Source organism: Strix aluco, chromosome 2 (assembly GCF_031877795.1).
Source record: "Strix aluco isolate bStrAlu1 chromosome 2, bStrAlu1.hap1, whole genome shotgun sequence".
NCBI classification, from domain to species: Eukaryota; Metazoa; Chordata; class Aves; order Strigiformes; family Strigidae; genus Strix; species Strix aluco.
In genome coordinates, this window is record NC_133932.1 from 55,095,094 (window position 1) to 55,122,679 (window position 27,586).

Sequence of the window (27,586 nt, forward strand, 5' to 3'; positions counted from 1 at the left end):
CTCTACCAAGTGCTGTGGCACCTCTTGAGGCAGCTCATCAGAGATGGCACCGTACCTGGGGAAAGAATGGTAGATAAATAGCAGTTCAGTAACTCAACAGTCTCACAGAAGCTGTATGCTCAGTTGGAAGTACCAATTCCTAAATTTTATAGCAAATACTGAAACACAAACCATCCATTTAGATAACCACTGGATCTGTCAGAGATGTACACAGTCTGTATGTTCTGAGAAAGTCTGGACTACAGATATAGAGGGATCTGTTTTGATATTAAAGATACAACATAAGGCATGTTTCTTAGAAGCATAAACGAACGTGAAGGAAAACATAAATCAGAGTGACATTTAAGACACCACCTTCAGCAAAAATGATGTCTGCATCTTAAGAGATGGTCTGTCTTTGAAGAACAGGGTCAAAGAAGGAACCACAGCGGTATGAATTTCTCTCATTTGTCTAACAGAGAAGAAGACAACAATGAAAGCCACCTTTTTTTGGAGAAGAAGAATCCATGAGAACATGGAACACCAAATTCAAGTTCCTGTAACTCACTTGCCTGGTGGAGGGAAACATCTCTATAATGTTAGAGCTTAAGGCTGAGATGGATGTTAAATTGACTTCAGTAAGGGTAAGGAACTTACAGCAAAGGACCAGACTACTTCAGTTTGAGCAGGTAACTCAGAACAGTCTGAACTGATGGGAAGGGGAGAAAGACCAACAAACACATCAACCCAAAAGCCTAACCTCGTTGATAACATGAATTCCCTTCCCTTACTTATAAAGCTGTCTCTGAAAGAGAGAGCCTTCCTTTATCTGCAGCATGGAGAAAATCATTTCAAGACCGAGATGAGCCAAACAGTCCACATTCTGCAATAACAAGTACAGGAGTAGCAGCAGAAGTCTCTTTGAGAAAGCGAGCAGGCCTTGATATTCAAATTCTGCCCCACTGCAGTGGGCATTCTTCGTCCTGCCTTACCTTGACTGACACTGGGAGCACAGAGCCTGGAGAATATGCTTTAACCACACTATCAAGGAATTGCCCAAGAGGCAGCCTGATCACTGAACTACTCTCATGAAAGTGTTAAAGACGCATGAACGAGTGTTCAAGAAAGTGAAATTAGTATTGTGGAACACAAACTGATCTATATCAACTGATATTTATACTCCTGGTAGATCCACTGGTAGAGCTCAGACAAACTTTTTCAAAAAGTTGGAAAGGGCCTAGTAAATGAACTACTAATAAATGAGTCTAGTTCTCTGTGACCCTCTGCCAAGGACTAATCAAAGTCTGGGAGAAAGAAAACCTATGCACATCCTCTCCCGGTTATCAAGTTTGAAAAAGGATAGTCGAGTGGTGAAGTCCTCACTTGAGTGAACACCTTTAGATATGATGGAAAGCCTTGCATGCAGCTCAGATGAAATGGAACTCCATGATACTGATGTAAAGCTTCTAGTCCTTTGCCCAGTACCTGTTTGATCCTGTTGCCCAAACAGATTGTCAAACCCAGAGGGAACATATTTAATGCTACTTCTTGGAAAGGTGGAGAAAATTTAAGGATCATTCCCCAGTGGAAATTGCCTTGATGCTGCCATCACAAGAGAAAGGTGTCATACTTCAAGGAACAGCAGTGCTGACTTAGGGACTTTGTTTGTGCAATAATCTTTTGGTCAGTTAGATTGAGAGGCCCTGCCTTCATCTTACCATGATGGAAAGGTTAGGGGGAAGTGCCTCCTTGAGCACAAGTCTTAGGACAACCATTTCTGGTTGCATCAGAATGAAAGCCCCCCACCGGTGCCAAGGATGGCAGCAAGCATTCCAACTTGGCCAGTATTATTGTTTTGTGGTTTTGGCCTCATGGATGAGAAGAGGCTTCTGTGGCTTCTCAGGCTACTATCTAAGCTCCCGATGCCCTCCCATTCCACTTTTCAAGGTATGGCAAAGGGATCACAAAAGAGCACGCCTTATTCTGAGGCAGTAAAGGAATCTCTTATACAGATAACAAGATATAATTCAAATCTCACAGATCAGACAAGGCAAAAAGGTTATCCTGAAATAAGACACTGATGAAGATTAAATGAACAAGAAATAACTTGGTTGGCAGTTGAGAAAAAATGAAATATCTCTAGGTAGCATGTCAAATATAATGTCCTGAGAATAAGAGAAGATGGTTGCAAGTGCAGGTACCATAAAAATCAAATATTCCCCAAAACCGAGAAATAAGGTCCATATAAACCCAGTGTGATGGAACAACCACTTAAAAAAAAAAAAATTGTAAGATTTTATTTGTGGAGCAGGAGACATAACATATTCCTTTTCACTCCTCTTTGACTCTGCAGGCTGAGAATAATTCTTTTTTCAGAATGACAAAATGAACTTTAAAATGCAACTAAATATGGCCTATTACATAAAAATGTGCCATTAATACCACAATCCTCTTTTCAGAATAGAAGTGCACTTCAAAATCAGTACTGAAAGGTTTACATTTACTACAGCACAACAGGCTGCTAGGTTAGTTTGCCTTTTTTTTTTTCCTTATGAAATCAGAGATAAGTTCCCAGACCTTGTGGAGCCTAAATTCACTCACCCATTGCTTCAAAGTCTCCAAAAGGAGCGTTGTTATCAAGTCTCACGAATTTTCACACATCAGTGTCTCCCAAATTCCATCAGTACTGACAGAAAATTTCACATTTCACCTTGAGAACACCTACAGGAAAATATAATTACCTTTTTTTTTTTTTTTTTAATGGTGAGTGCCTCATGCTCTCCATCACTTTGGCCAAACCTAGCTCTGATAACACAAGGGCTGTTCCACGGGTAGTGCAATAGAAGCTTGTGATCACTTTCTTTATGTATAGAACAGCTACTCCTGAACTTGGAATGGCAAATTATAAAGACTGGTTAATGTTAGTGCCACATGCTCAGCAATCAGCTACTTGTGACATGAACCAAGTTTTCACTTTGTACCAGTTTAGTGCTTAGTGCAATGAGGCTCTGGCTTTCAACATATGCTGCTACAATGCTACAGCCATAGAGACAAATTAGTCCCTGGTAAAATACTGTTAACTTTAACTGGATTTCAGTGCAGTGATAGGGTGTCTCTTAGATATAAACCGTGTAAGTGACAAAGTTATTCAGGAGCCCATTTTTCAGATTCAAATAATGTGCTAGTGTACGAGAGAGTATTTCACATCTCTGGTGAGCAGTGAGGACATCATGGAGCATTATGGCTCTTGAGTTTCAATTAAATAGAGGTAAAAGAAATGTAGGTATGCAGCTTTGTTTCTTAATTTCAAAATGGCAAACTTTGCTAAATATTATTTTAGAAGATAGCCTGAACTCAGGGATTTAAACATGAAGATGCCTGTCATTTTGTCAAGTTAAAAAATCATTAAACATACAATGTCTATATAAAAAATTATAAAAGTATGGTATATTCCAGATTATTATCTTATTTAGTATTTTTTTACTGATTTAGTGCGAGAAGTAGGTACATATTGATGAAATTTCCTGATGATATGAAGTTGACACATAGAATTAATGCAAGAATCAATCAGGATGCTACATAGGAAGACAAGGACACCTTAATGCTGAAGGTTAACAGAAACAGGTTATAATTTAGTAGCAACTGATGTGCAAGGTCATACGCTTCAGAATTACTAACAGCTACCTGTATTATCATCCAGGGATCTCCTTAGCTGGACAAGGCAAGCAGAATCACAGAATAGCTTGGATTGGAAGGGACCTTTAAGGGTCATGTAGTCCAACCACCCCTGCAATGAGCAGGGACATCTTCAACTAGATCAGGTTGCTGAGCCCCATCCAACTTGACCTTGAAAGTTTCCAGCATCTACCACCACTCTGGGCAACCTGTTCCAGTGTTTCATCACCCTCACTGTAAAACATTTCTTACTTATATCCAGTCTAAATCTACCCTCTTTTAGTTTATCCCTTGTCCTATTGCAACAGGCCTTACTAAAAAGTCTTTCCCCAGCTTTCTTATAAGCCCCCTTCAGGTACTGAAAGGCCACAACAAGGTATCCCCAGAGCCCAGAAGAAAGATGAAAATACTTACTTACAAAGGATGATTGTGAGACACCAACCTAATATGCCTGTGAATACCTGTGATTCTAAGAGACCACAGACAAATTATTTCCAGCAGGTGCGCCATTGTACAAGGTCCTCATAAGGCAGCATTTAAAAGCCTGCATATAATTCTGTGTGGAAAGATTATGAAAAAGGCATTCACATGGTACTGGATGGGGATATCTGAAATCCTGGGGGAAAGAGAAGCTGCCTTCCAAGAGGTGACTCAGAGAGCTTGGCTAGATGATTTATCAAAACTGAGACAGGAACATGGTGCTTTATGAAGTCACACCACTGAGTCCAGTGGAGGATCACCATGCAGGTCAGGGGCTGGACTACACGATATACAAAGAAAGACTGAAGGAACTGGTTTTACTCAGTCTGGAGAAGAGAAGGCTCCAGGGAGACTTCATTGCAGCCTACAGCTACCTGCTGAAAGGATACCAGAAAAGACAGAGCCTGACTCTTCTAAAGGTTGCATAGTGATACAATGAAAGGCAATGGATGTTGTTGGAACATGGAAAATTCTGATTAGATATAAAGAATTTTTATTTTTTAACCATAAAGACTGTCAAACATTGGAACTGGTTCCCAGAGGTTGTGGGACCTCCATCCTTAGAGGGTGCCCAATACTCAACTTGAAACAGCCCTGAGCAACCTGATCTGATTAGACCTGCTTTGAGCAAGGGTCGGACTAGACGAACTCCAGAGGTCCCTTACAACTCAAATCATTCTATGATTCTATGAAAATTCATTAAAAAGGAGAGGAAAAAACCCCACTAGTTAAAGCAAAAAAAATATTGCCATAAAAAAAGACCATAGTCAACATTAGGGAGCAAAATGAGCAGGTTTACAATCAGAAAAGTTCTTAAACAGTAAGGTCAACAAAAGCTACTTACCTTTGAAATAAAATTAGATCAATTTATGAAATGGAATGAAAAGGACTGGACTAGCAACCCTGAAAGTGGCACATCCCTATGATCTATGTTGATGCTTAGTTGTGACAATCCTAAACCTGTTTTTGAAACAGAGCATTTCCAAATCACTGATGACATTTTTACATAAACTCACAAAGCAGTCAAGAAATATGTACCAGTACAACAATTCAGCTTGTTTTTTCCTCAGTACAAGATACTCAAAAACCACAGAAAGAATTTCACTGGTACTTGCAGCAAAACAGCAGCACACCCAGACCCATTCTCTGGGCTGCCACAATGAGAGCACTGAGTGTGAGCATCACACAGGACAGGCTGTTGTCACTCTACAAGGCCTGCAGCCTACTTCCACGTTTCCCTCAAGCGTGGGTCCACATGCTAAGTGAATTGGTCTCAGAAACCAGATTTTTTTTCCTACAGACAACAGATTAAGCTTCTGATACTGTTTTTCTTTAGATGTTTCTCTGCAGTTGGAGGAAAAAGCATGTCTTGGTTTCATAGTGAAGTGCATCACTCTATGCAAGAAAATAACTCCTTGGCAAAACTTGATTTTGGTGGTTTAATGTTTCTAGTTCAACACTGAAAGCTTCACCTGTGCTTCAACTGAATGGGTAAGTTTTCAAAACAGAGTCATTATATTCTGCATGTGACATTATGAGAAACTGATGAAAATTACCTACATCAGTTTGTAGAATGGTCTTATGCACTTTCCACAAGGGCTGCTGCTCCTTGGTGACTGAAAAGTTTAACAGATGCTCTTGTGAAAGTCTATTTGCCAGGTGAAGCTTTTGCTTTGGCTGTCTCTCAAACACAAGACTATAAAATGTTTTCCAGAAAGGTTCAGACAGGAGAGATTATTCACAAATTGCCTTTGTCATCAATTAGAGAACTGTCTCTAGCTGGAAATATTTCAGAGATATTAATTGTATTCTGAAAACTTCATTTTATTTCTAACTTATTTACAGTTAAACATTCAGAATCATAAAATATGAAGTATAAAATATTTAACAAAATAGATGCAGTTCATGTTGTTCAGATGCACCATAGATATATGTTGAAACAGTAAACAGCACAGGAATTTCCTAATGGTCCTCTCTCTCATTTACCAGGGAAAGGAGTGTGTAGACCTGCCCTATACATTCTGGTCTGACCAGCATGGCATTAACCTTTCATTTCAGAGAGAACACCACCACCACTCTGGTTTCTGTGTCCTCCACAGTTACCTTCACTGTCTAAAATGCCAACACTAATGTTCAATACAACAGATACCCTCTGAAGTTGGTATTTTCAATACTTTTTTTTAAATACAGAATTTCCTAGGAAAGAAGAATCAGGTAGTTCAGGCCATATGAACAAAAGAGTCATTTATTATATATATATATTCTCTAGTAAGTTATAATAGTCTTTTGGATTTTAAATGTCTTTTTGCTATTTTCAATGCTTAAAAATTATAATTTTAAAACATTAAATATTGTGTTATATACATTATGATTTAATTTCTCATTTCTAAACATGGAGCATTCTCCAAGTGAAAACTTGGATGAAACAGAAAACAACTTCATTGACATAACCGGCTTTAAAAGTTCACTTCATACAACCATAAATTTGACTATATGAAAAATAGCCAAACATCACTTTGCTCCTATATGGGATTTTTTCTGTTTGTTTTTCTGGTCTTGGGGAGAGGGGTTTTTTGGCCTTTGTTTTTGTATAAACTGAAGGACAGATCTGGTCATTACTTTTGTCAGTGTTCAGCATTTTAACTTTTTTTTTAATCTCATACCTATTTTATATAAAATAACAAAATATACAGAGAAAGCTGAGTTTGTTACATTAGTTCATACACATACAGTAAATAAAAGTTTTTTATGTATGGCTTTGCAAAGGTAGATTATGAAGTGACTTTTGTATTTTATTTGTTTAAAAGCATTTTAAGAGAACGTGTTAGTGTGCTTACAATAGCGGCCATGGTAGTCGAATGTCGAGCCAAGAGTTTAATGCTAGGATCACTGAAGGTCTTGCCTGACACTGCTTCTGCAGCCTTCAGAAGACAAATGTAGTTTATTACAACCTCGTCTATCTTAGCTATAATTTCCTGCTGCTGTGTTTCAGAGTTCATGACTTTAACTAAACGCATGCAGGCTTCTGTTAAGCAACAGAGTACTTGAAAGCTGGAAGTCATAGCTAAAAGCATTTCCTCAGGGCTTTTATCAGCCATGGCCATTTTCCTGCAGGCACTTCCCAACTGTCTCGATTCCATAGATAACAGTTGTTTGTACTTAGAAAGTTTAAGGTCATATGTTTCTGGACGTAAATCTTCTCTCTTGCCCACACTTGCTCGGACCAGTGAGAGTAGCTCATTGGCATCCTTTTGTGCTGCAATAAATCCATCAGGCATTGCATATGTCTTCTCTTTCATCACATTTATTCGTGTGATTCGTGCATCGAAGGCCATATCGTTGAGATTCACATCAATTTGGCCACCTTGGATGTCAGCACTGCTCTTCTCATCCATGTTGACTGCCTCACCTTGAGGGGGCTCAGCAGCTTTCGGGGACTCCAAGACTTTCTGCTCATTTTCACTGGAAAATGACTGAACAACTGGTTCTGTGAGCTCACGTGGGATCTGTGGTTCGAAGAGACATGAGACCTGTTGGCTGTCTCGGTCATCTTCGTCATCGTTGTCATCGTTTCCTCTGCTTAGGAAACAATAGCTAAAGGGGCCACGGCATCTCCAGGTGCTGGTGTCCAGCTTCCGCAAGGGCAACGTTCGACACTGCTTGGAGTCCTTCTGACTGGCGCCTGTGCCCGAACACCTCTTACTGTCCTTCCTATCAGTGCTGACATACACACAACTCTGGGAATAACTTTTTGACAGCTTTTTGCCCAGGGGGAGTTCCACCCTTCTCTCCAATTTTGATTCGTCCCTTCGGGTGACGTCCAGGCATTTCAAGCTGGCTGTGGCTGCCTTCTTTTCAAACAGCATCTCAATGCCTGCAGATCCTCCAATGATGCTGCTGCTGCGTCTCAGCACTTTCCTGTTGTTCGGCATCCTGAGGCTTCCTCCTATCATGTCATATGGCCGTAAACCAACTGTTGCCCCACAAGCCTGATTTACTTTGGGAATGTCACAAGAGTCTTGATTTTGACTTGGCACCTTTGATTCTGATAGCATGGATGATAGCATGATGGAGTCAGCTAGAGGCTGTCTAGGAAAAGCTGTAGGCATGCCTCCTTGTCTTCCCTTTTCAGGCTCTGTGAAAGCTACACTAGGGGTAGTAGAAGAGCAGACAGAATAATTAAGCATCACCATGATAATATTCAGAGACTGAACTTTTAAATATCTTTAACAGTAAGGACAAATGGATTCCTGGTATTTCCCCGTGGTCTCCAATCCTCAAAATATTTCACAAAAAATTCACTGCTAGTTCCTCATGTCTTTTGTATTTCTCTAAAATACCTCTTAAAATCTATCAACAAGTTATATCTTATGAATAGTTGATTGTTCATTCCACTACAGCAGACTTATTTAAAAAAAGGAATAGAAAATCATCTATAAAACATCCTAAATCTCCCCCAATATACGGATTGCATGTTTTCTATTAACTAAGTAGATGAATATTTTCAGAATGAAATACCCTCTTTAGCAACACCTGAGAGGGTATGGAAAGATGCATTCATGGTAATTTTGGTTTGATTATGTAGGTTTTTTTGGCAGAGAAATAACATTTCTCATTCTAGTTGCTAGTCTGTTCCACTTTCAGATTTTCATGCATTCACGCACTACTGCTACATGTGTGTTGCAACCCAGGAAGAGGGAAACATTTAAAACCCAAGTGAAAGAATTTACAATGCTATCTCCAAAAAACTGTGCATTTTTTAATAACAGCAAGTTCATAAAATCTCTTGAAACTGGAACTTAAAAACACAGTAATATTTCTACATATAAATTATTCTTTACTGAAACACCTGCTGTCAGATGGTGAAGTAAATACATGCTTAATAAGGTAGTGACATTTTCTCATCCTTACATTTAGAACTTTTTATTCATACTGGCATGCTTTTGACAATCTGCTAAAATAGCATATAAGATACATAATAAATGAATCACAGGTTTTTCTCTCCCACATTAATATACCTTGTGAAGTCAATTTATAATCTAGCAAGTATCCTGGAACTCAAGTGACTATGAATTTTGGAGAGGCTTCCAAAGAGTGGAAGAGAGGCCTCCTCATCAGTGCTCCACCCAGTATTTTTAACTGTAATGAAAGGTTTTTAAAACAATTGATCTTTGTAAGCAGCTCATAAGAATATCTCAACATGTACAGGTAAAATTAATAGATACACTGAAGGTCTAATCCCACTGCCTGCTACAGCTTGATGATGTAGTTTCAGAGAAAGATAATGCAAATATCTCACCTAGTCCTCAATGTTAACATGTAAACCAACATAAGAAACACTTTATTACTGCTGTACCTGTAGTTTCTTTTATCTTGGGGATCCGATGACATCCTTCTCTCAAAGTGCCAAATAGTGGTTCAGCATTAATTGCTGAATGCACGACAGGCACCGTCATTCTGTGACACACGGCTTCGGGCTGCTGGTGCAGGTCCTTGTATGTCGTTCCATGGTTTGGAAGAATGGCAGCTCTTTCATCTGCTGGAATATAGGCAATGCCCTTCATCGATGGGTCAGAGATAATGTGCTTAACATCAGAGGTACAAAGAGGAGATTCAATGGGGGTAGCACACGTGCTACTGCCTGTGCTGCATCCTGCATCCACTGAAGAGCACTGAGAGCTTTGCAGTGAGAAATGGCCTTCACTTTGCAGAGATGACATGCGCTTAGCCAAGTGATATTCACAAAGTCTAGCTACACTCTGCTCAGCTTCTGGAAGCTTTGAAGGATGGTCATCTGCAGATAAATCGGTATCTTCTGCGTCATTTAGGTCTTTGGCTGAAGACACGGGAGTCATATCTGACAGAAAGTTTTCACCTTGGCTAAGACCCGAGGTATCATTCTGATCCATCTCAGGATCCACTTCATCCTTACAGTCAGTTTCTGTTTTACCAAGGACAGGAACTCTTGGAAAAGTCTTCCCATTCACTGTTTCTGGGCTTGGCTTATCTGCTGCCCCATCATCGGCAGCATACCATCTTTGGCGAAAGGCAGTTCTCTCCACATTAAAAGTGCTTAGGCGCTGACCGTCTCTTGCTGAAAGAGTTCCAAATTTAGCTTTTAGATCTTCATCAGTCTCTGCTTTTTTAGTTCCCTGTTGCTTTTTCACAGTAGCATTGCCATCAGAGGGTGCTTTTACTTCGCTGTCTGTCATCTTATTTTTCCTTTTACTAGTGCAAGAATATACCAAGGATCCCATGTGCAATTTGCTAAAATAATCAGTGACAGATTTTGTTTCCATGGTCTCTGGCTCCATTTCCATGTTATCTGAATGAAGAATCTGCTTTGAAGGCACAACTTTTGACTGTAGCTCTGCAGCCTGACGACCAGACAAAGGCTGCGAGGGCTTCATGCCTGGCCCTCCAGCCTGATTCTTAGCAATGGGAAATTCAGTCTGCTCTTCCACAAGAGGTTGGTAGCCTTCACTTGTGGTCAAAAACATACGTGCAGTGTTTTCTGACTGTTTCTGTGCTGTGGCTAGTTCAGAGCTTTCAGTCATTTCAGAGGAATTTGTTTCATTGCCAGAATCTGAAGATGACTCAGGGCTATATGCTCGCAGGATAGCTACACCTGCAAGCCACAAAAAATAAGAGTCAATTAAATGACAGCAGCTGAAGCACCTGGATAAGTGACAAGCAAAGGGGGTGTGTTAGAGACAAAAATATGCTTTGTAAGAATACTCTGACTTTATTGCACAGTTCCCAGGACAGGTAGTTTAATAACATAATGGTAGTTCCATTAAATAATATAGAATATGATGTATGCAAAATGATGGCAAAAAAAAAAAAAGGAAGACCAAAAAAAACCAAACCCTCATGAAATGGGAGTACTTCCAAAGCTAAATGGATGAGATGAAATGATTTTCAATGAATAAATGTAACTATGGCGAAAGAACCTGAATTGTCATTCGTCTGCTGTTCCTCTGAAGCAGCCAAAGCTTCTAGTGCTTGAAGTGTAGAGACTACAGCATCATCTAGTCCCTTCTCACACTTCCCCTCTGTATTAGTAGGGACAGCATCGATAAGCGACACTGGAATGTCATCATTGCCTAGATTACTGGCTTGCTCCTTGTTGTCTCTAGGCTGCGTTGCTTGATTCTGAGAGTCTTCCTCATCTGAACTGTCCCTGAAGCCAGGTGGAGGAGCAGCAATGGCCATGTTTAAGGTATGCAATAGGAAATCATCTTCATTATCATCACCTTCCGGAGGTGGAAGTGAAGTTAAATCAATAATGTCATCACTAGAACCAGAAAGGCTGAGTAGAGCAGGCCTATTGATTTCTCCTACCATAATGTCTTCTTCACAGCTTACTTCATCTTCATCTTCGGCATCATCTGTATTTTCTGCATAACAAATATCATGCAGCAAAGGCTCTTCTATCCCTTCTGCAGCTCCAAATATTTTACCATCATTTATAGTTGCGTAAACAGAATTTGTAGCAAACTGAATGCTTTCAGTATCTGGCGACAACTCCAGGCCTTTAATGTCATTGGCATTACTAATATAAATGGCTCTTTGTTTTTCTAGTACTTCTGGACTTTCATCCAAAAGCCTTTCATAGCCAAGAGTCTGGGGATTGATACCATCCAAGTTGTGATCTCCAAATATAAAGGAAACTTTCGCTCCCCTGGGGGAATCCTGTGCTTTCTTGCTAGATTCCAAACCTGAGAGTGACAGCAGTGAAGGCTGATTAAAATTTCTGCTTTCTTCTGCTTCAGTGGGGTCACTTTGCTTGGCCAGATGCTGATCAAATCCACCTGAATTATAAGTGTTTTCTATGTACAGATGTCTGTGTTCTTTTTGACATAACAAACTTTCAGAAACATCTACAGTCTTCTGTTTTGGATCAGCAAAAGACATATGAGTCTCCTGATCTCCTTCAGCCAGGAAAGTGGTAGTTTTTGGTATACAATTCCACTCAGAAGCAAGGAGATTATGCTTCCCTCTATTTTCAGTTCCTATAGCATGGTGAAATAAAATCAACATTGTGAAATCAGAGAGCAAACTCATGTAATTTTTAAACAATTACTTGTTAATGCTGAGCAATAAAAACTCCAAATAGGACAACTGAGACATCAAACACTTCAGAAAAGCACTTTTAAACTCACCTCTGCTCTAAGTTAAATACCTGTTGATTTAATGACCTAAAGTTTAACTGGTACTTTTGTACTTTAGCACAAAACTAAACTTCAGCTAGGTACAAATGCTACTCCAGGAACGGTAACACAAAACCAAATCCTCAGCTGGTTTCTCCAACATCATATGTATTCTTACAGAAGATACATGCATATAAAATAATAATGCTCAGATGGCATGCATCTGTTTCACTACAGTATGAAAGAAATTCATCACCTGGTTTATTTTACAATTAAGATGCTATCATAGGCTGAACATTAGAACATTATAAAGCTGAACTGATCTACTGTGCTGCTAGGTCTGAACTAGCAATCAGATCTCATTTGGTACACCTTTGTATTTATCTGGAGGTGCACTGTCTTAAGCTGGCTTCTGCTTTATACATTGGACCATCGTTAACATACTGTGCAATGAATACCTGTTTCTCGGCTCCCTGTATTTTTCTTGTTGGCCATGTTAAATATTGAGCGCCTTGAGTCAACCAGCAGTCTATAGTATCCAGCTGTTAGACAAGCAAGATTCATTGCATCTGACGACTCCATCAGTAGAGTAATAGGCTAAGAAGAATACAATCAAGTCTTGGTTAAGGCTATTCCTCCTCAATCTGTTTACCTGCTGACAATGCTACTACATGGAAGCAAAAGGATTTACATCACAAACACCACACTGAAAAATACACACGAGAACTTATTTTCCTCAGTACCAATACCAAACAGTATCAAACATTTAGAAAACGCTGGAGTTGCAGTAAAGTAGAAGTCCAACTGGACGTTTTAATAGCTGATTTTGCTCTCTTTCTCAATGAAGCTAACCATTTTAAGACTCTTGCTCCATCTTTTTCTTGCACAGATACATTATTCTTGCCAAAGCACTGTTTACAGTTACTCTGAAACTGCCAAAGGCTAACAACCTGGTACATTAGGTGCTGCAGTCTTGCAGTAGTATGGGAATCTGCAGCTTCCCAGAAAATGAAGTGCCCTAAGCACATATAAAGAAGCAAGATACAGGCAACAGAGTCAGGAAAAGTTCAGGTTCAGAAAATACTGTAGTGATGTTAAAGCTATCATTACACAACAGTGACAGTGAATATTACAACGACAGCTTAAAAGAATTCAGTGTTTGTGGCCTGCCATTACTGAAAAGACAAGCGATGAAACAATAAGCAGATAAACAAAGAGAATGGAGAAATATCCTCAGAAGGGAGATCGGCAAAGAAAACAAACTCAGAGGCCTCAGAGCTTTGAAAAACTATGGCTGCCAGGCTAGTTAGCATTGAACCTGACACATCCATGTGAAACATACTTTCTTTAATTCCCTTTTCTTTTGCCACAATATATAAATTTCTTTGCTTGAAACTTTTGTTCATGGCTCTGTTGTTTTTAACACCAAAAGCTGCTCTTCTCAAATTTATTTTAGGGTGGCTAGCCTCTACAATACCTAGACAGGAAATAAAAATGAAGCCCTTACCATGATACATAGATAGAAATTACACTGTAGACAACCCATCTTATCACTCACAGTTTGTAGTAACTCATAACTATGTGGACATTTGTGACAATTTATCATAATTTAGCATGCAGAGCCCACCATCACAAGACAGATGCAGGCACCTGCATCATTTGTTCCTGGAGCAACATTACATGCAACAAGGACGGCTCTCCAACTTACTCAACCCTTGACTAGTTACAAGACAACTGATTCTGATGGAGGCTGTGGCCAAAATATAACTGATGATCATAGTTTACTACCAAGTCCACAACAGGTCTGATAATTTTTTAAATGCCTGTGCTGCAGCATTTTAGGCCAAAATACTCTGGGTTCCTGGAATGTATAAACAGTTTTCAGCAATGTGGAAAAATTTATGCATTTTTTTTCCTTAAAGTATTTGGTGCTACAGTTTGAGCTTCTATTCAATACATGCTTCTTTCAAAGCATTCAACTATAGCTATAAAGGTTAACTATAAATCATTAAACCTACAATGGGCTAATTAATCTCTGCTCTTTTGAGTGACTACTAAAAACTAACATTTGAAATGCTATGTTCATCTCAAATGTTCTGCAGTGATTGACAGAAATGGATGATCTCCACAGAAATCTGACTGCTGAAAACAGTGCTGTGAACTACTGTTAATCTGTTGAACAGTCCTGTGACAGCTAAATTTTTATTGCCTGCTTTTGCCAAGTGATACATTCTTGAGAAGACATTAAAAGAAATGAAAAATAAAATAAAAATCCAAACCGTTTATTCATTTATTCATTAAGAAAATACTAGCATACATGACATAAATTCATATATTCAGAATCTGGATATATGAACCTGCTACCTTAGAGTAGGCCACGGGATGATCAGTTGAGAATACCTACCTGTGTGTGCCTGCATCTCCTCCACTAGGACACAGTGACAACCCCTACTTGTATCCCACAGAGAGGCAATTTTTTGTTAAATTCCATCCAGAGTCTCTTAGAATTGTAATTTCAATGTTAGGGCACTCTCTCTGGGTTTAAGATCGTATATGTTGAAATGCAAGGAGATGGGGATATAGATAGCTTGCCATAAGACAGTAACAGAATTATAATATAAAACATCATAGGATGGAAATATGTAATACTATGGCATACAGTGCTGCATTTTGAATATGAGCAGATGGGAAGGATTTAATTTATATATTACTTTCTCCATCTGGAAAAAGTTGATAACAGCTTTCTCACAAGAGGGCTATGAGTTTAGCACAGTAATGCAGGTAAAGTAGCCTGAGATCCTCAGATGTTATCATTGCTAAGTAAGGTGAAAAAGATGTTGTGTTCACCAGCCTGTACATTTCTCTTAAGTTGCTGTCAAAGAGCATCTAGATTAATTTACAGCAATGTTTTTTTCATTAACTTAAACACAGGGAAACAGTTCCAGGTCAATAAACCTAAAGCATTCAAAGCAAAAGCTTAGTAAAATACTCCTTGTGTATGGTTTTTGTGTATAGCTGGGTAAGCAAAAAGAACTGTTAGGCTCTATTTATTTCAATGGAATATTTAAGTTTCAAGTATAATGAGAACTCTTCCTTCAGTCTCTGATTATACTGATTAATGCTCTAGACAGTCTATGAAGCATTTCACTTCAAAACCAAATAGAAACCACACCAAGAACCAGGACAATATAATATATAAAACTCCACTCATTGCCACTAGATGCCACAGTTGCAAAGTGTTAAGTGGGATTTAAGAGAAATTAAATGACTATAGGTGGATGAAGAGCATCTGTGAATATATTATGTAGGGCAAAGCACTGAACTGGAATTACAAGGGCTAAGAAAAAACCCTTGTCTTTTTACAGTTTATTTCACTGGTAACCACTACGCAGTTACTTACAGCAAACTTAAACAAATAAAACAGTGGATTACAGGGGATACTTGTCTGATGTAGCTGGCGATTCTCTAATGATAATAATATTGTCTGTTACACTAGAAGGAGCTTCTTCTAGGGGCTCAAAGAGCTTCAAAAGGCCAAATTCATCATCACCTCTTCTCACCATGGAAATCAAGGAAGACAACAACAAAGTGAGTTGCTTGGGGTCAGACAAGAGAAAAATCAGAATACAAGCTTTGCAAAGCACCAGTCTGGTACACCACAGGCCCCTCAAATGCCCTACATGCACTCTGACTAGAAAAGAGCTAAAAATGCACCCTCAGAATATTATTGGCATGAAAATGTTCAGAACAGTATAGCTTGATCAAATACTCAAATAAAGACAAAAACATTATCTAAAGATGTTATAGCAATATAAATCAACAACAAACTTACTTTTACATCTAAGACATGGAGCTCAACTCTAACACTGCTTTCATCTTCTGTAAACATCTCAATCCTGTTCACGTGGCTGAAGTCTGCCAGGAGAGCCACCAGGTTTGTTTTAGTGTTTATCACATGACTGATTCCGTATCGTGGCCCTACTAACAGAGTCACTTCGGAACGCTTTTCTCCCTGCTTTAGCAGAAAAAGGAAAAAGGGAAAAATAAAAAACATGATAGGTACTGCATAGTAACAGAAAACACCATTGCCTTCTTTCATTTTCATGGAGCTACATTTGTATGGCATTCCTACATTAAAGATTTTTATGTTTTTCTGAGAAGATACAATATACAAGAGCAACTTGATTCATAATTAAAACCAAACAGTAAAGGAATCTGCTGCTGGATATTGACTATACTCTAGTTTTTAGACGGATAGTTGGATGGACAGACAGATGGATGGGTGGACTGTTTCTGTTAAAAGAAAATCTATAGTTAGTTGAATTTGCCAAAAAGGTGCTACCTATCTCCAAATCGCCAGTAAAATTCAAAATATAATATGAATGTTATTTTCAAGATGAAAAGAAAATAAAAGTGATTAGGTTCAATTAACAATGACTTTTTAAGTGTATGAATAGAACCTAAACTTCTGAAGAAAACGATATGGTCCAGCTTTTGCAAAAAGACATTTGGATAAAAAAATCAAGAGAAGAGAGAGACTATTTCAAGAGAAATATTACCACTAGTGTTGCCTTGAAAACACGCCCTCCATATAATCGTAGATCACTGAGGAACTTTAGATAATGCACCTTGGCTTGCAGAGCAGATAGCTGAGGAAGGAGAAACAGGGGTAAGAGGTAGTGGTGAAAATCAACACATTACCAAATTCAGAAAGAAAATGTATTTATGTAGTCTAAGGAGAATGGACTACAATAACAACTCTTCAGAGCCTGACACTAAATCATTAGGTGCTTGAGTTTCATATGCGGAGAAATAGTTTCATTCTTAAAGTTAAGATCTTGCTTGTTTAGTCAAAATGCACTGAGGACTTGGGCATGGGCAGATCAGAGCACTGCAAGAACATCATAACTGCTCAAATGAAGCAAACATGTTAAACTACTCAGATTAAACATCTGTTCATTAAGGGATTTCAAGGCTAGACAGCAGCTTTCCATTCATAATCACCATCCGTTCTTAAACATTTATGTACCTATACAGAGAAAGAGAACAAAGAATTTGCTTTTGTCAGCTATGTGTATTACAGTTTGCTAGGTACTTGTGGCATATGGCATATTATTCCACCTCATTACTGCATTTCTTATTTTTTAAAATAAAACTCTTCCACTATATTTAGCAGGGAATAAATCTGAAAGCTAAATACAGTACATCAATACATATGATCATATCATGCAATATATGTCATAATTTATCTCCTTTTTTCTCTTCTGAGCTTAAACTACCTACTTAAAAAGAAACAACTTGGAAATATTTTATGAGACTGAATGGAAACAAGAAACAGTTCATTTCACCCAAACAGTCTGGACCTAAACCCTATACCTCCCTGGTGTAAATCCTTACATCTGGACATTTAAAAGATAAGATAAAACAAGCTCATCTCATTTGCTATTCTCATTTCAGCCACTAGATTTCTAATTCAAAAACTTATTTCATTTTGAACTTTTAAGAGCCCCTAGCTTAAGATTTTTCTAGACACCAAGCTGGAAATAGATCCAAAGCAGAGCAACTATTGGTAATGCCTTCCCCTTCCCTTCAGCAGGTGTTCAGCTGGTGGAGAAATACACAGGGGTTGTAAAAAATGGGAGAATCCTGAGAATGACAGGCTTCCCTTCATGCGGAGGGAGAGAAAACCCCAGAGAGAAAGCAGTTCCTGTGTTAGTACCTACAAGTGAGACAGAAGGTGATGATGAGCTCAGATGCTTTGTTTCTGAGACCCACCTGTTAAAAAAATAGGTGGGCACACAACATATTTCCAAAGCTCAAACTGAAAAGAATGAAGCAAAACCAATGAAGTCTGCTTGCTGCAGGAAGGGACTGTTGCAAACTCTCTTCTGACCAAGAACTGATACTGTATGTCACTGTCATCCCCTGCAAGGCCTGCAGCAGTGATGGCTTCCAAAATAAGCCCAAATTTACACTACCAGGATAAACAATAAGCAATTGGCATTATTTAGCTTTAGCTTCAACACTACAGGAGAGGTGGTGTTTCTTCCTGAGCATCGCAAGTCGAACACATAGAGCTATGTCCACAGTCATGATGTGATCTGAAACCTCCAAGAAGGATTTCTGCTGATCACAATGAACCTTAGCTCAGGCACCACGTTGTTTTGGGGTTTTTCTGTTCAGAAACAAAGTGTCATGAAGCAGGATTCAACTCATTTTATGTCTCAACTAGTAACTCTTAGGTTCTTTTTATAGTCCATGGAGAGAAATAGGCATTTCTAGGACACAAGTCATCTGACCAATTTTTGGTTCCTAAGGTGGGATGGGATGAATCGCTCCCTAGAAGTGCCTATTTCTCTCCATTGACTACAAAGAGAGACTAGATGACTCGCATAAAGAAACCTCATTACAGTGTCCAAAACCAGCCTCAGCTGTATGCATGTAACAAAGGCATTTCTCAGAGACATTTTCTTCTACATGCTTTTTTCAGCTGAAGTGAAAGCTTAGTGCTAAGAAAAGCATTTTACAATAGCAAGGAGGGTCATATACTGTAAGGACCATCATCTATCCAGTTAGATCTTGGCCAGCAAAAGGTCTCTATCTACAGCATAACAGCAAACAATCCTGAAAAACAGCATTTATGTCAGGCCCATAGGTTAATGTGGATCGGATGAGAGCACCAGAGAGAACAATAAGTTTCCTAACAAGTCTGCCATTAATAGGAAGCACTAAATGAATAAAAAAATATATATCTTTATCATACATGAATTATTAATAACCAGTTTTCTGGCATTCTCAAGATAAGAAGATAGTTTAGTTGGGGTATAATTAATTAATTTTAATTGTTCTTGGCTATGTTGTACTGAGCACCAAAAGTTAAATCTCTGAAAATATAATGGCTAGGTGTTTCTCCAAAGGATTAACTTTAAATGTTTCCCATGCATGCCACATTTTCTGTTCCTTAAAACATATTTTCCATTAAGATGCAAATGTAATACCTTTTTACCCGGAGGAACTAGGTTTTGATTTGCTTTGACAAGGTGTGAAAGTGCTTTCTTTATGTTCTTTTCTTTCATGCTTTGCAGCACAGCAGATGGAAGAAACGTCTCTAATCCCCATTCTTTTCTGCAATAAAAGGCATATATTTATTTTCACATTCCTGTGATGATTGTTTATCTAAAGACTGGTGACTATGATGCCAAGTGAATGAACACCTGAAAACAGAAGGAGACTTGATCAAGTCCAGAGTTTTGCAATAACACTATTTTCTATATTCAAAATGTGTATTACTTATGAAAAAGATGCTTTAAAATGATATATAATCTCTCTTCTATCCCTGCCATCTCTTCCATTGTGCCATTCAGAAAAGAAGTTCCAAGTTTTTATGTTTAAAGTCTATGCTGTACTGTTAAACGTCACTTAATTACATAGGCAAGTGCCATTACAGAATTAAAATCTCAGAAGATTTAACAACAATGTCAGATTTAATTTTATTTTCTAGGCTTTTTTTTAGAACATGCAAACCAGCCAGCCACTGTCTTTGTCAGTTATATTTTGTGGGGTTTTTTCCCCCTCAAAAAGAACCAGTCCCCCTCCTTTTACTGAATTCTCTTTTCTGCTTGAAGCACCCCTTTTGACAGAAGACTGACTCTTCACTTGCAAGTAATTATTTCTGCTGATTTGTTAATAGGATACAATCATCTTCAGTAAGGTGGATAAACTCTACAAGATCGAGTGTGCAACAGCTATTATTTCCATTCTGTAAGTAAACTAAGCAACAACAACCAAAGTTTTTGGGTTATGGTTTTAGGGTTTTTTTAAATCCAAGCAGATGTACACAGAGTTGCACTTGGAAATCTTTTTCTTTGTAGTTACATATGCATGTTGTCTAACATAAAACAGGTACCTACTGGGATGCTTCTGTATTTAAGAAATCTTACAAATGAAATCAAAGACCCTACAGTGTTCTGAACCAAGAAATCATCTGAATCTTACTATAATAATCTCTACTAAAACCTTAGGAGTCAGACCATATAGACTTAGATCTGACCATTAAACCATTGAAAACAAATGAGTATATCTTATTCACATTTATAGGCTATTTCAAGTGCCTAAACAGATGACCAAAAGGTAAATGGACTGAGAGGTCTGTATTTACAGCTCTTAACACACCTGAATCAATTTCACTGACAAAGAAATAATGCATGCATATAAACATACTAAAGAAACAACCTAAAAGCATCTACGATTAAAGAACACACTGCATTCTCAACTTACTCTATATATTTGAGGGAGATTTTCTGAGTTTGCTTGGTGGTCACAGTTGCAATATACATCTGTAATGCAGCCAACCTCAGGGCAATGTCGTATTTCAGTTCTGGTCCAAATCTTTCCTGAACCACGTCGTTACAGCTCTACCAAAGAACCAGTAGAGGGAGCATCAAGTTTAAAAATCTTGCACTAAAAATAAATTTTATATATATATTTTTTTAAAATTAGCATTGCATGAAGAGTAACCTCAAACTCAGAAGCAGGACCATGCTGAAGGTAGGACTGTTGCTCTCAGAGGTGTCAGGTGATCACCAGGATATGGGCACTTTTGAAGAACACAAGTACTTCTGCCAAAGAGCAGAAAGCATGAGCATTTTGGCCTAAGCTCTCTTCATTCTTCCTGGGGAGAATAGTAATCTTTCACAAAGAGTTCTGGGAGGGTATCAGAGTATCTAGAATCAGGATAGCAGATTTCTACCTGGTGAGACACCCAGAAGAATTGCTTGTACATCAGTTTTCTCATCCACTTTACTGGAAGTTCCTTTTCAGACATCATTTCTGTCTGAAATACGTATTAGAAATTACTTCAGCTTCACTCTTTTCTAAAGCCAAATATATTTTGGAAAGATATCAAAGCATTACTATTTGGAGAGACTTATGAAGGAAGGGGACTTTGCAGATGATAAAGATCTGCACATTCCCCAAGTGCATTCACTGGCTTTATGCAGCAGAAATAAACCCCAGGATTTACTGCAGCCATGCTTTTCTATGTGAAGATATAAATCTATATATACGCTAAGTGCAACTACCTTTTTATTCTCCTTTACACTAACAATAGCCATGCTTTCACTTACCTGTACATAGAGATATTCAAAAGCAACTGGATCTCTTCTTAAAAGATCAATGGGATCCTTTGGGACAAAGCTAATCCTGAAAAGACATCTCATTTTATGTGAGCTTGGCCTCTGGGTCACCTAGGACAATGCAATAATCATATTAGAGCTTGGCAACCCTGGTCAAGCAATGCAGTCTGGGGCAATGTGACCCTGCTCCAGAGCCATGTACTAGCAAGAAAAAGAATTCTATACAACAAAGAGCCTTGCCATGGGCTCCTTATTAAGTTCTTCACATAAGAAGATCATATATATAATCTTGTGGAGAGATGTTTAGACTCATATAGGCATGACTGCCCAATACAACTCATCCTCAAAGCAACAGCATTCATTCATTCAAAACTGGAGTGAAAGGACAGAGAAAACAGGCCTTAATGAAAACCATCCAAGTGAAATACAAACTGAGTTGTGCTTCAGCAGGACCAAAATACCCATAAATGAGAAGGGCTAGAAGGTTTTTGGGGAGAGGTCACATTTTATTTCTTAGACTGACTGAGAACACAGGTGAAACACAGTTTGGCAGCTGTTATTCTCCCTTTCTCTCACTTGTTTTAATCCATTAGGCAATTTGCGAGAGATTGGGTCTTTTTCCTGGGTTGTTCTGGATTAAAAGATCTACCCCATGATTTCCGACCAAGACAAATCTCTCCCAATACATTAAAACATGAAAAAGACCACTTTGCATGTTGGTCAGCAAAACTTTGTTAAGCATGTAACACCGTAATCTGGGTATATTCATGGGGGACCACTACATAGCTAATAAATAATTGGATGAAATATTATAATGAAGCAACAATATAATGGCAAATGAAAGTATTGCTGATTTTACAGGAACTTCAAAGAAGACACCCTCAGAGCTAATGTAATTTATATAGTTTATTTAATTAGGCTAATGCAGTTAGAGAGTTAGTGTACTTTATAATAAACATCTTTAACTGATAAAACTATACTTTTAAAAATGTCCAATGAAGTCTCTGTCTTGCCCTAACAATTTTCAGAGAGTATGTTTATCTCACATTGTCTCTGACCTCATTCCTAAGTATCTAGGCATACTCTGTATGTATAAATAAAAGCTCTGGATGGGATTTTCAAAAGCTCACTGTGTTGGTTTATTCTGATCCTTCTGATTTCAGTGAGAATTTTACCAATTACTTCAAAGAGAGACAGCTAGGCCAGGAGAGCCAGTATTGAGTACTTCTGGGTATTGTGCAATCACTGGGTAGCTTATACCCACAGGAGAAGAATGTTAACATGGCAAAGTCAAGTGCTTAAAGGTTAGAAAATGCTAGAAAGACTGTTAGCTGGTAAACTAAGCTCCTTCATACTATTACGCAGACTCCAGTTACATGACGAAGGGAATCCTGGCATTTAAATTAAACATTTTTAATTTTTTCCCATCTCATCTGAGAATCCATTTCTCTTTTTTTTTTTTTTTTTTTTTCCAGATTTAGGTGAAATTTAAGAAATCCTAATGTTCTCCTGAAACACAGAAATATCATGGAAAATTCAAGCTAAACAGTTTGGCAAAATGATAAGGTGTTAAAATCAGGGTCCTCTGCTGGAAACTGAAGCAACTTTACTTCTAGTCACACCTCCCTGATCTAAGGAAGAAAGTCACACCAGCATTTTCTGGGTCACAATTCATCATCACTGAAGTGACATAATGTATTGCTGTGTAAACAAGCCAAACTTGGCTTCATCAGAAGGAGTATTATTCCCTGTCACCAAGATACAGATCTGTATAATCAGATAGGAACCAAAGATCAAAATAAGGTTTTTAAAGGAATTTGGTCAGACTGTGGTTCTCAGAATTGTTACCATGGATTTTCCAGCTGTTGATAACATTTACTAGCCAGGCCATGTACAATATGGAAAAAGCTTGATAAATGTTTTCTAGCTTTCAGTCTGATCTTTAATAAACTTTTTAATACTTTTTAATGGCCCAATGAAGCAATGAAATATGATGCCTATATAACAGAAACATAACTGTTTTCTGTGAGAACCTGATTCTTAGAACCACATCTAAATATCGTTGCTATTTGACAGACTGTATCAAACTATAAATCTTGCAGTTAACTCACTTGAGTAATGAAAAAGATGGATAATTTACTGATTAACCCATCTCATTAATATCTGTTTTCACATATCATTACACAAACCTGAGTTAGAGTCTCCTGTTCATGTAGCAAAAGGAGTTTCGTTCCAGATCCTTCAACCCTCTGCTCCAGCATCAGGGAAAAGTGTTCAATACACTTGATGGAAAGCTTTTCTTGGAGTGTTAAGATGACATCCTAATTAAAAAGGGATTTATAAAATGTGCTTAAATTCATGAAGTGCTTGGGACCCAGTTCTTCACTGCCATGCACAGGGCGGAAGCCCAGATGTTAAACAGGAGGATAGTTGTGTTTTATGCCTGTTCTGCATGAGTGTACAGCACACCACATGCGTTCACCCAGTGAAAAATCGGCGCACTTATATTCGAACATCCCCGAGATGGTATCACATAAGCATGTGAAAAATATATACATGGGATTGCTGTGAATGGACAACCTTCTGGGCAGTGTAACATGCAAATTATACTTGTGCGGTCCTTAAATCATATCTCTCTGCCTCCCTGGAAATAAAACCTCTCCATCAACAAAGGAGAGGTGGTCTTGCCACTATTGTCTTCACTTACTGTTGGGACAGGGCCACCAAGCAGTACAAACCAAATTTATATGTTCAATGACAAAATTAAATGAATGGCTTTTATTTGTTCTTATGGCAAGGTTTTTTTTTTTTTGAAGACCACTTCTTGGGTTTTAAATGATGACAGAAAAGTCAACAATGGTGATACCTGTGCAGAACAATAGCTCTAAATTCAGAGACCATGTTAGTTTATAGTATAAACCCCATTTTTAGAGACTTTTAACTAGTTATTTCCACATTTGATTATGTCTAAGGGTAATTAATTTGAGAACAATTGTTTCTAAAATAACAGCTAAACAAACCTCCCCACTAAACCATTCAACCAATCCCTACTTTACTTTCATATAATGCTTTATAAATATATGCAGAGTAGTAATATCTGTCAAGGTATCTCTTGCCTTAGTGAATGTAGTAGGAAAAAGAAATATATAATCCATTATTTAAAAATAGCTTCACATTATGTTGGTGAAAAGATTAAAATGTTTCTATCCATCCAAAAGATTTTTAGATATACATAAGTATCCAGATGGATAGGACTTACTAAGGAGATCATGATGAATTGTTATCCAAGTGTTTTAACATAATTTTGGAAGATTAACTGATCAATTACAGTCTGTTTATGGAAAATCAACACCAACTAGTTGGAAGGATGAAAAATGTATGTAGGAGTAGGGGGACAACTCTGTACAATGTAAAGAATATAAAAGTGTTAATGGATTGCAAGCCACCACTCTAAACAATGGAGGTTAGTATTATACTGTTCTGACTAATGTGGAATTTATTGCTTACACATTAAATGTACTTTTATTTATACTCCTAAACTATGCTCAAAGACAAGGGGCATAACAGTAACATGAAGAGACATAATATTAAATGTAAGTTTTTAAGAAGGGTATTAATGGCACTGTTTTCCACTAGCTGTCTTGAACCTTTTAAAATACGATGTTAAAGCACATAGGCACTGAATTACTGAACCAAATATTTTGCTAGCCTATCCTCTCATCTGATAACTTAGAGTCAGACCAGGTGCTACCTTGCAGCAGGAAAGCGAGGACTACGGGTAAGGCACTAGTTGAATCCTTGTTGTTAAGTGGTGAATTAGTAGAAAAAACCTGTGGCAAAAACTCAACTGGGTCATGTCTGCTTCACTTCAGTTTATGGAAAGAAGGAGCAATGCATACCTGCCCATCCACAATGAGGAATATATAAACAGGAGCAAGAATATGTAATATATAGCTGTGCAGGCAAAGAATACATAATTTTCTGAATTAGATGCAAAGGAAATTATTCCTGCAAATAGAATGACTAAGGTCAAAGCAGGCTTACAATATCAATACAGCTAGGTTGCTAAGCCCACGTGGGTATCTTTGCAAATGATTCAGATTAGATGTATGGTCTTAAAGTACATGACATGCCCATGACAGAACTACTGAAAACTAATGTAATGTGATGGCCAAAGACTGGTCTTCAGAGGCAGAATATCCTGGAGCAGGTTGGTTGTTTTTATGCTCATAAAAGAAAATACTAGAAAGTGGGTTCGTGGGCTTTAGAAGAGTATGGAGACCTCACTACCTACATGAAGCATGTCTCCTATTTCTTTACCCAACCAAATTCTCAAACAGACTGAAGGAATTCAGCATCCCATGGCTGTAGAGAGGAGGCTTGTATCCATTACCTGCACTCAATTTATGCCTAACGTATACATACAATTTATAAACAGATATTGCAGCCTATTTTTAAGTGTAACTTCAGTATCTGTTTTGCCTTCAGACTAGAGTAAATTTCCTCATTTACCTTAGTAAATCACTCTCCTTGGTGTTCTAACTTATTGAGCATACTGCTGAATCAGAGAGAGCTCAAAAGCAGCCTTTCTTCAAACAAGCATAGCTTTACAATCCCTTAAAACCAGGAAAAGCTGGCAGCGCATCTGAAAATTGCATCCCCAGCCTTCACTGATCGTTCCCACCCATGCACCTCTCTTGTCTCAGTGTTCCAAGCATGCGCGCTAGCATGGGTGAACTAGATTTGGTAGCCAATCTGTATTAAAACTAGCTCACCCAAACAAAAATGCTTGAGAGACTAGCAGCATGCCGAACAGCGCTAGTCGTGCTGCTTACTACACTACTCCAAGGCACTCACAGACACTGATGAAGCCTCTGGTTTGGGAACCTACGTGGAACAGTGTCACAGACACTCCCTAACAGCCTCAGTTGTGTGCCAGGGCTTCACCCTCTTTATTTCTGTATGTGAAATGTGTTAGGAAAAGCACAGAGAGCATTACCCTGAGCCGACCAATTTATCACCAGCATAACCCTACAATATCCCATCCCAAGTTCACCGGATGACAAGCTAGATGATATTCAATTAGCAACCAACATCTTAATCTTCTTAGCTCCTGACTTTTGCTGACAAATCATGCTAGAATTTGGCAGCATATCAAAATGATAGGATCATGCAATTATAATTGTGCTCCAGGCACATTAAAAATATCACTTCTACTTCTTCATTGACAAAATGGACCAAAACGTCATTATTTCTGAACTATGAGTCCAGCCCCAACTGAACACATCAGTAATTCCGTTCTTAAAGCATTCCAAGTAAATTATAATTACTGAAGGTCTTACAAAGAGTTAACTGGCATTCTTGGCATTGCATACCCAGGTATACCTGGCCTACCTTTATTGAAGTGCTGCAGTCAAAACGGAAAGATTTGGTTTGTCCATTTTCAAGATACACCTTCAGAACATTTGGCATGAAAAGAAGTGAATTATCCTTAACTGTTTCCTGCCAAGCAAATTAGTGAATCAGATGACAACATGTAACAACAGAAATCTAACTATTGTTCTATAAAGAAGGACATCATTCAGATGGAAAAGTAACAGCTGAAAAGGAGCGTGTTGGCTCAAATTAAAAGCAGAATTAGCTACGCCCTACAAGTGTTTAGCCATGCTCATTACAGCTGCACTCTATAGGTCTCTTTCCTGGAAAAATGTAACTGTTCACATACATTTTATGTCTGGCTTGGAGTATTTTCTTTCCCTAAATGCTATTTCTCTGACAATAAGTGCTGCCTCCAAAGCTGAACCCTTTTCAATAAAACAGAAAAACAGATTACTGTTTCTCTGAATATAGTGAGCTATTTAGTGTGTTCAATCTACAAAACGGGAACTGCAGATTCACTAGTAAGAATTACAATCAAGATGTTTTACGTTCTCTTTATATCTGGATATTAAATGCTAGTATCTGTCATCATTTAAGAAGAGTAACATGTAATACTGCTGCTTAATTGTGACCATTCATAACAAGGATAGTAAAATAAACAGGAAAAAGGAAGGGAAACAAAGCTTTGGGGGTTTTTTTTGTTTTGGTTTTGTTCTAAAAGAAGCAGAAATTGCTTTTGACAAAATGTAGTATCAATTTATGTTTGGAAGAGAGTTGGATAAAAAC

At 38.1% G+C, this 27,586-nt stretch overlaps 1 protein-coding gene across 6 annotated transcripts in view; it reads right to left on the reverse strand.

The window, feature by feature from the left end:
• Positions 1-6,363: 6,363 nt before the first annotated feature.
• FRMPD4 (FERM and PDZ domain containing 4) overlaps positions 6,364-27,586 on the reverse strand; it is a 371,171-nt gene continuing 349,948 nt past the window's right edge. For 4 of the 6 annotated variants that reach the window (XM_074814826.1, XM_074814822.1, XM_074814824.1 and 1 more), the window contains 11 exons: positions 26,816-26,923; positions 23,611-23,742; positions 21,413-21,532; positions 20,565-20,701; positions 19,286-19,412; positions 16,847-16,936; positions 16,120-16,302; positions 12,746-12,884; positions 11,088-12,149; positions 9,491-10,762; positions 6,364-8,278 (listed from right to left, as the gene is read on the reverse strand). In XM_074814826.1, the coding sequence (XP_074670927.1) occupies positions 6,927-8,278; positions 9,491-10,762; positions 11,088-12,149; positions 12,746-12,884; positions 16,120-16,302; positions 16,847-16,936; positions 19,286-19,412; positions 20,565-20,701; positions 21,413-21,532; positions 23,611-23,742; positions 26,816-26,923 (4,722 nt within the window). In that variant the 3' untranslated portion in view covers positions 6,364-6,926. Of the gene's footprint in view, positions 8,284-9,490; positions 10,763-11,087; positions 12,150-12,745; positions 12,885-16,119; positions 16,303-16,846; positions 16,937-19,285; positions 19,413-20,564; positions 20,702-21,412; positions 21,533-23,610; positions 23,743-26,815; positions 26,924-27,586 lie in introns of all 6 variants that reach the window. The other 2 variants (XM_074814823.1, XM_074814827.1) reach the window with 2 other exon arrangements.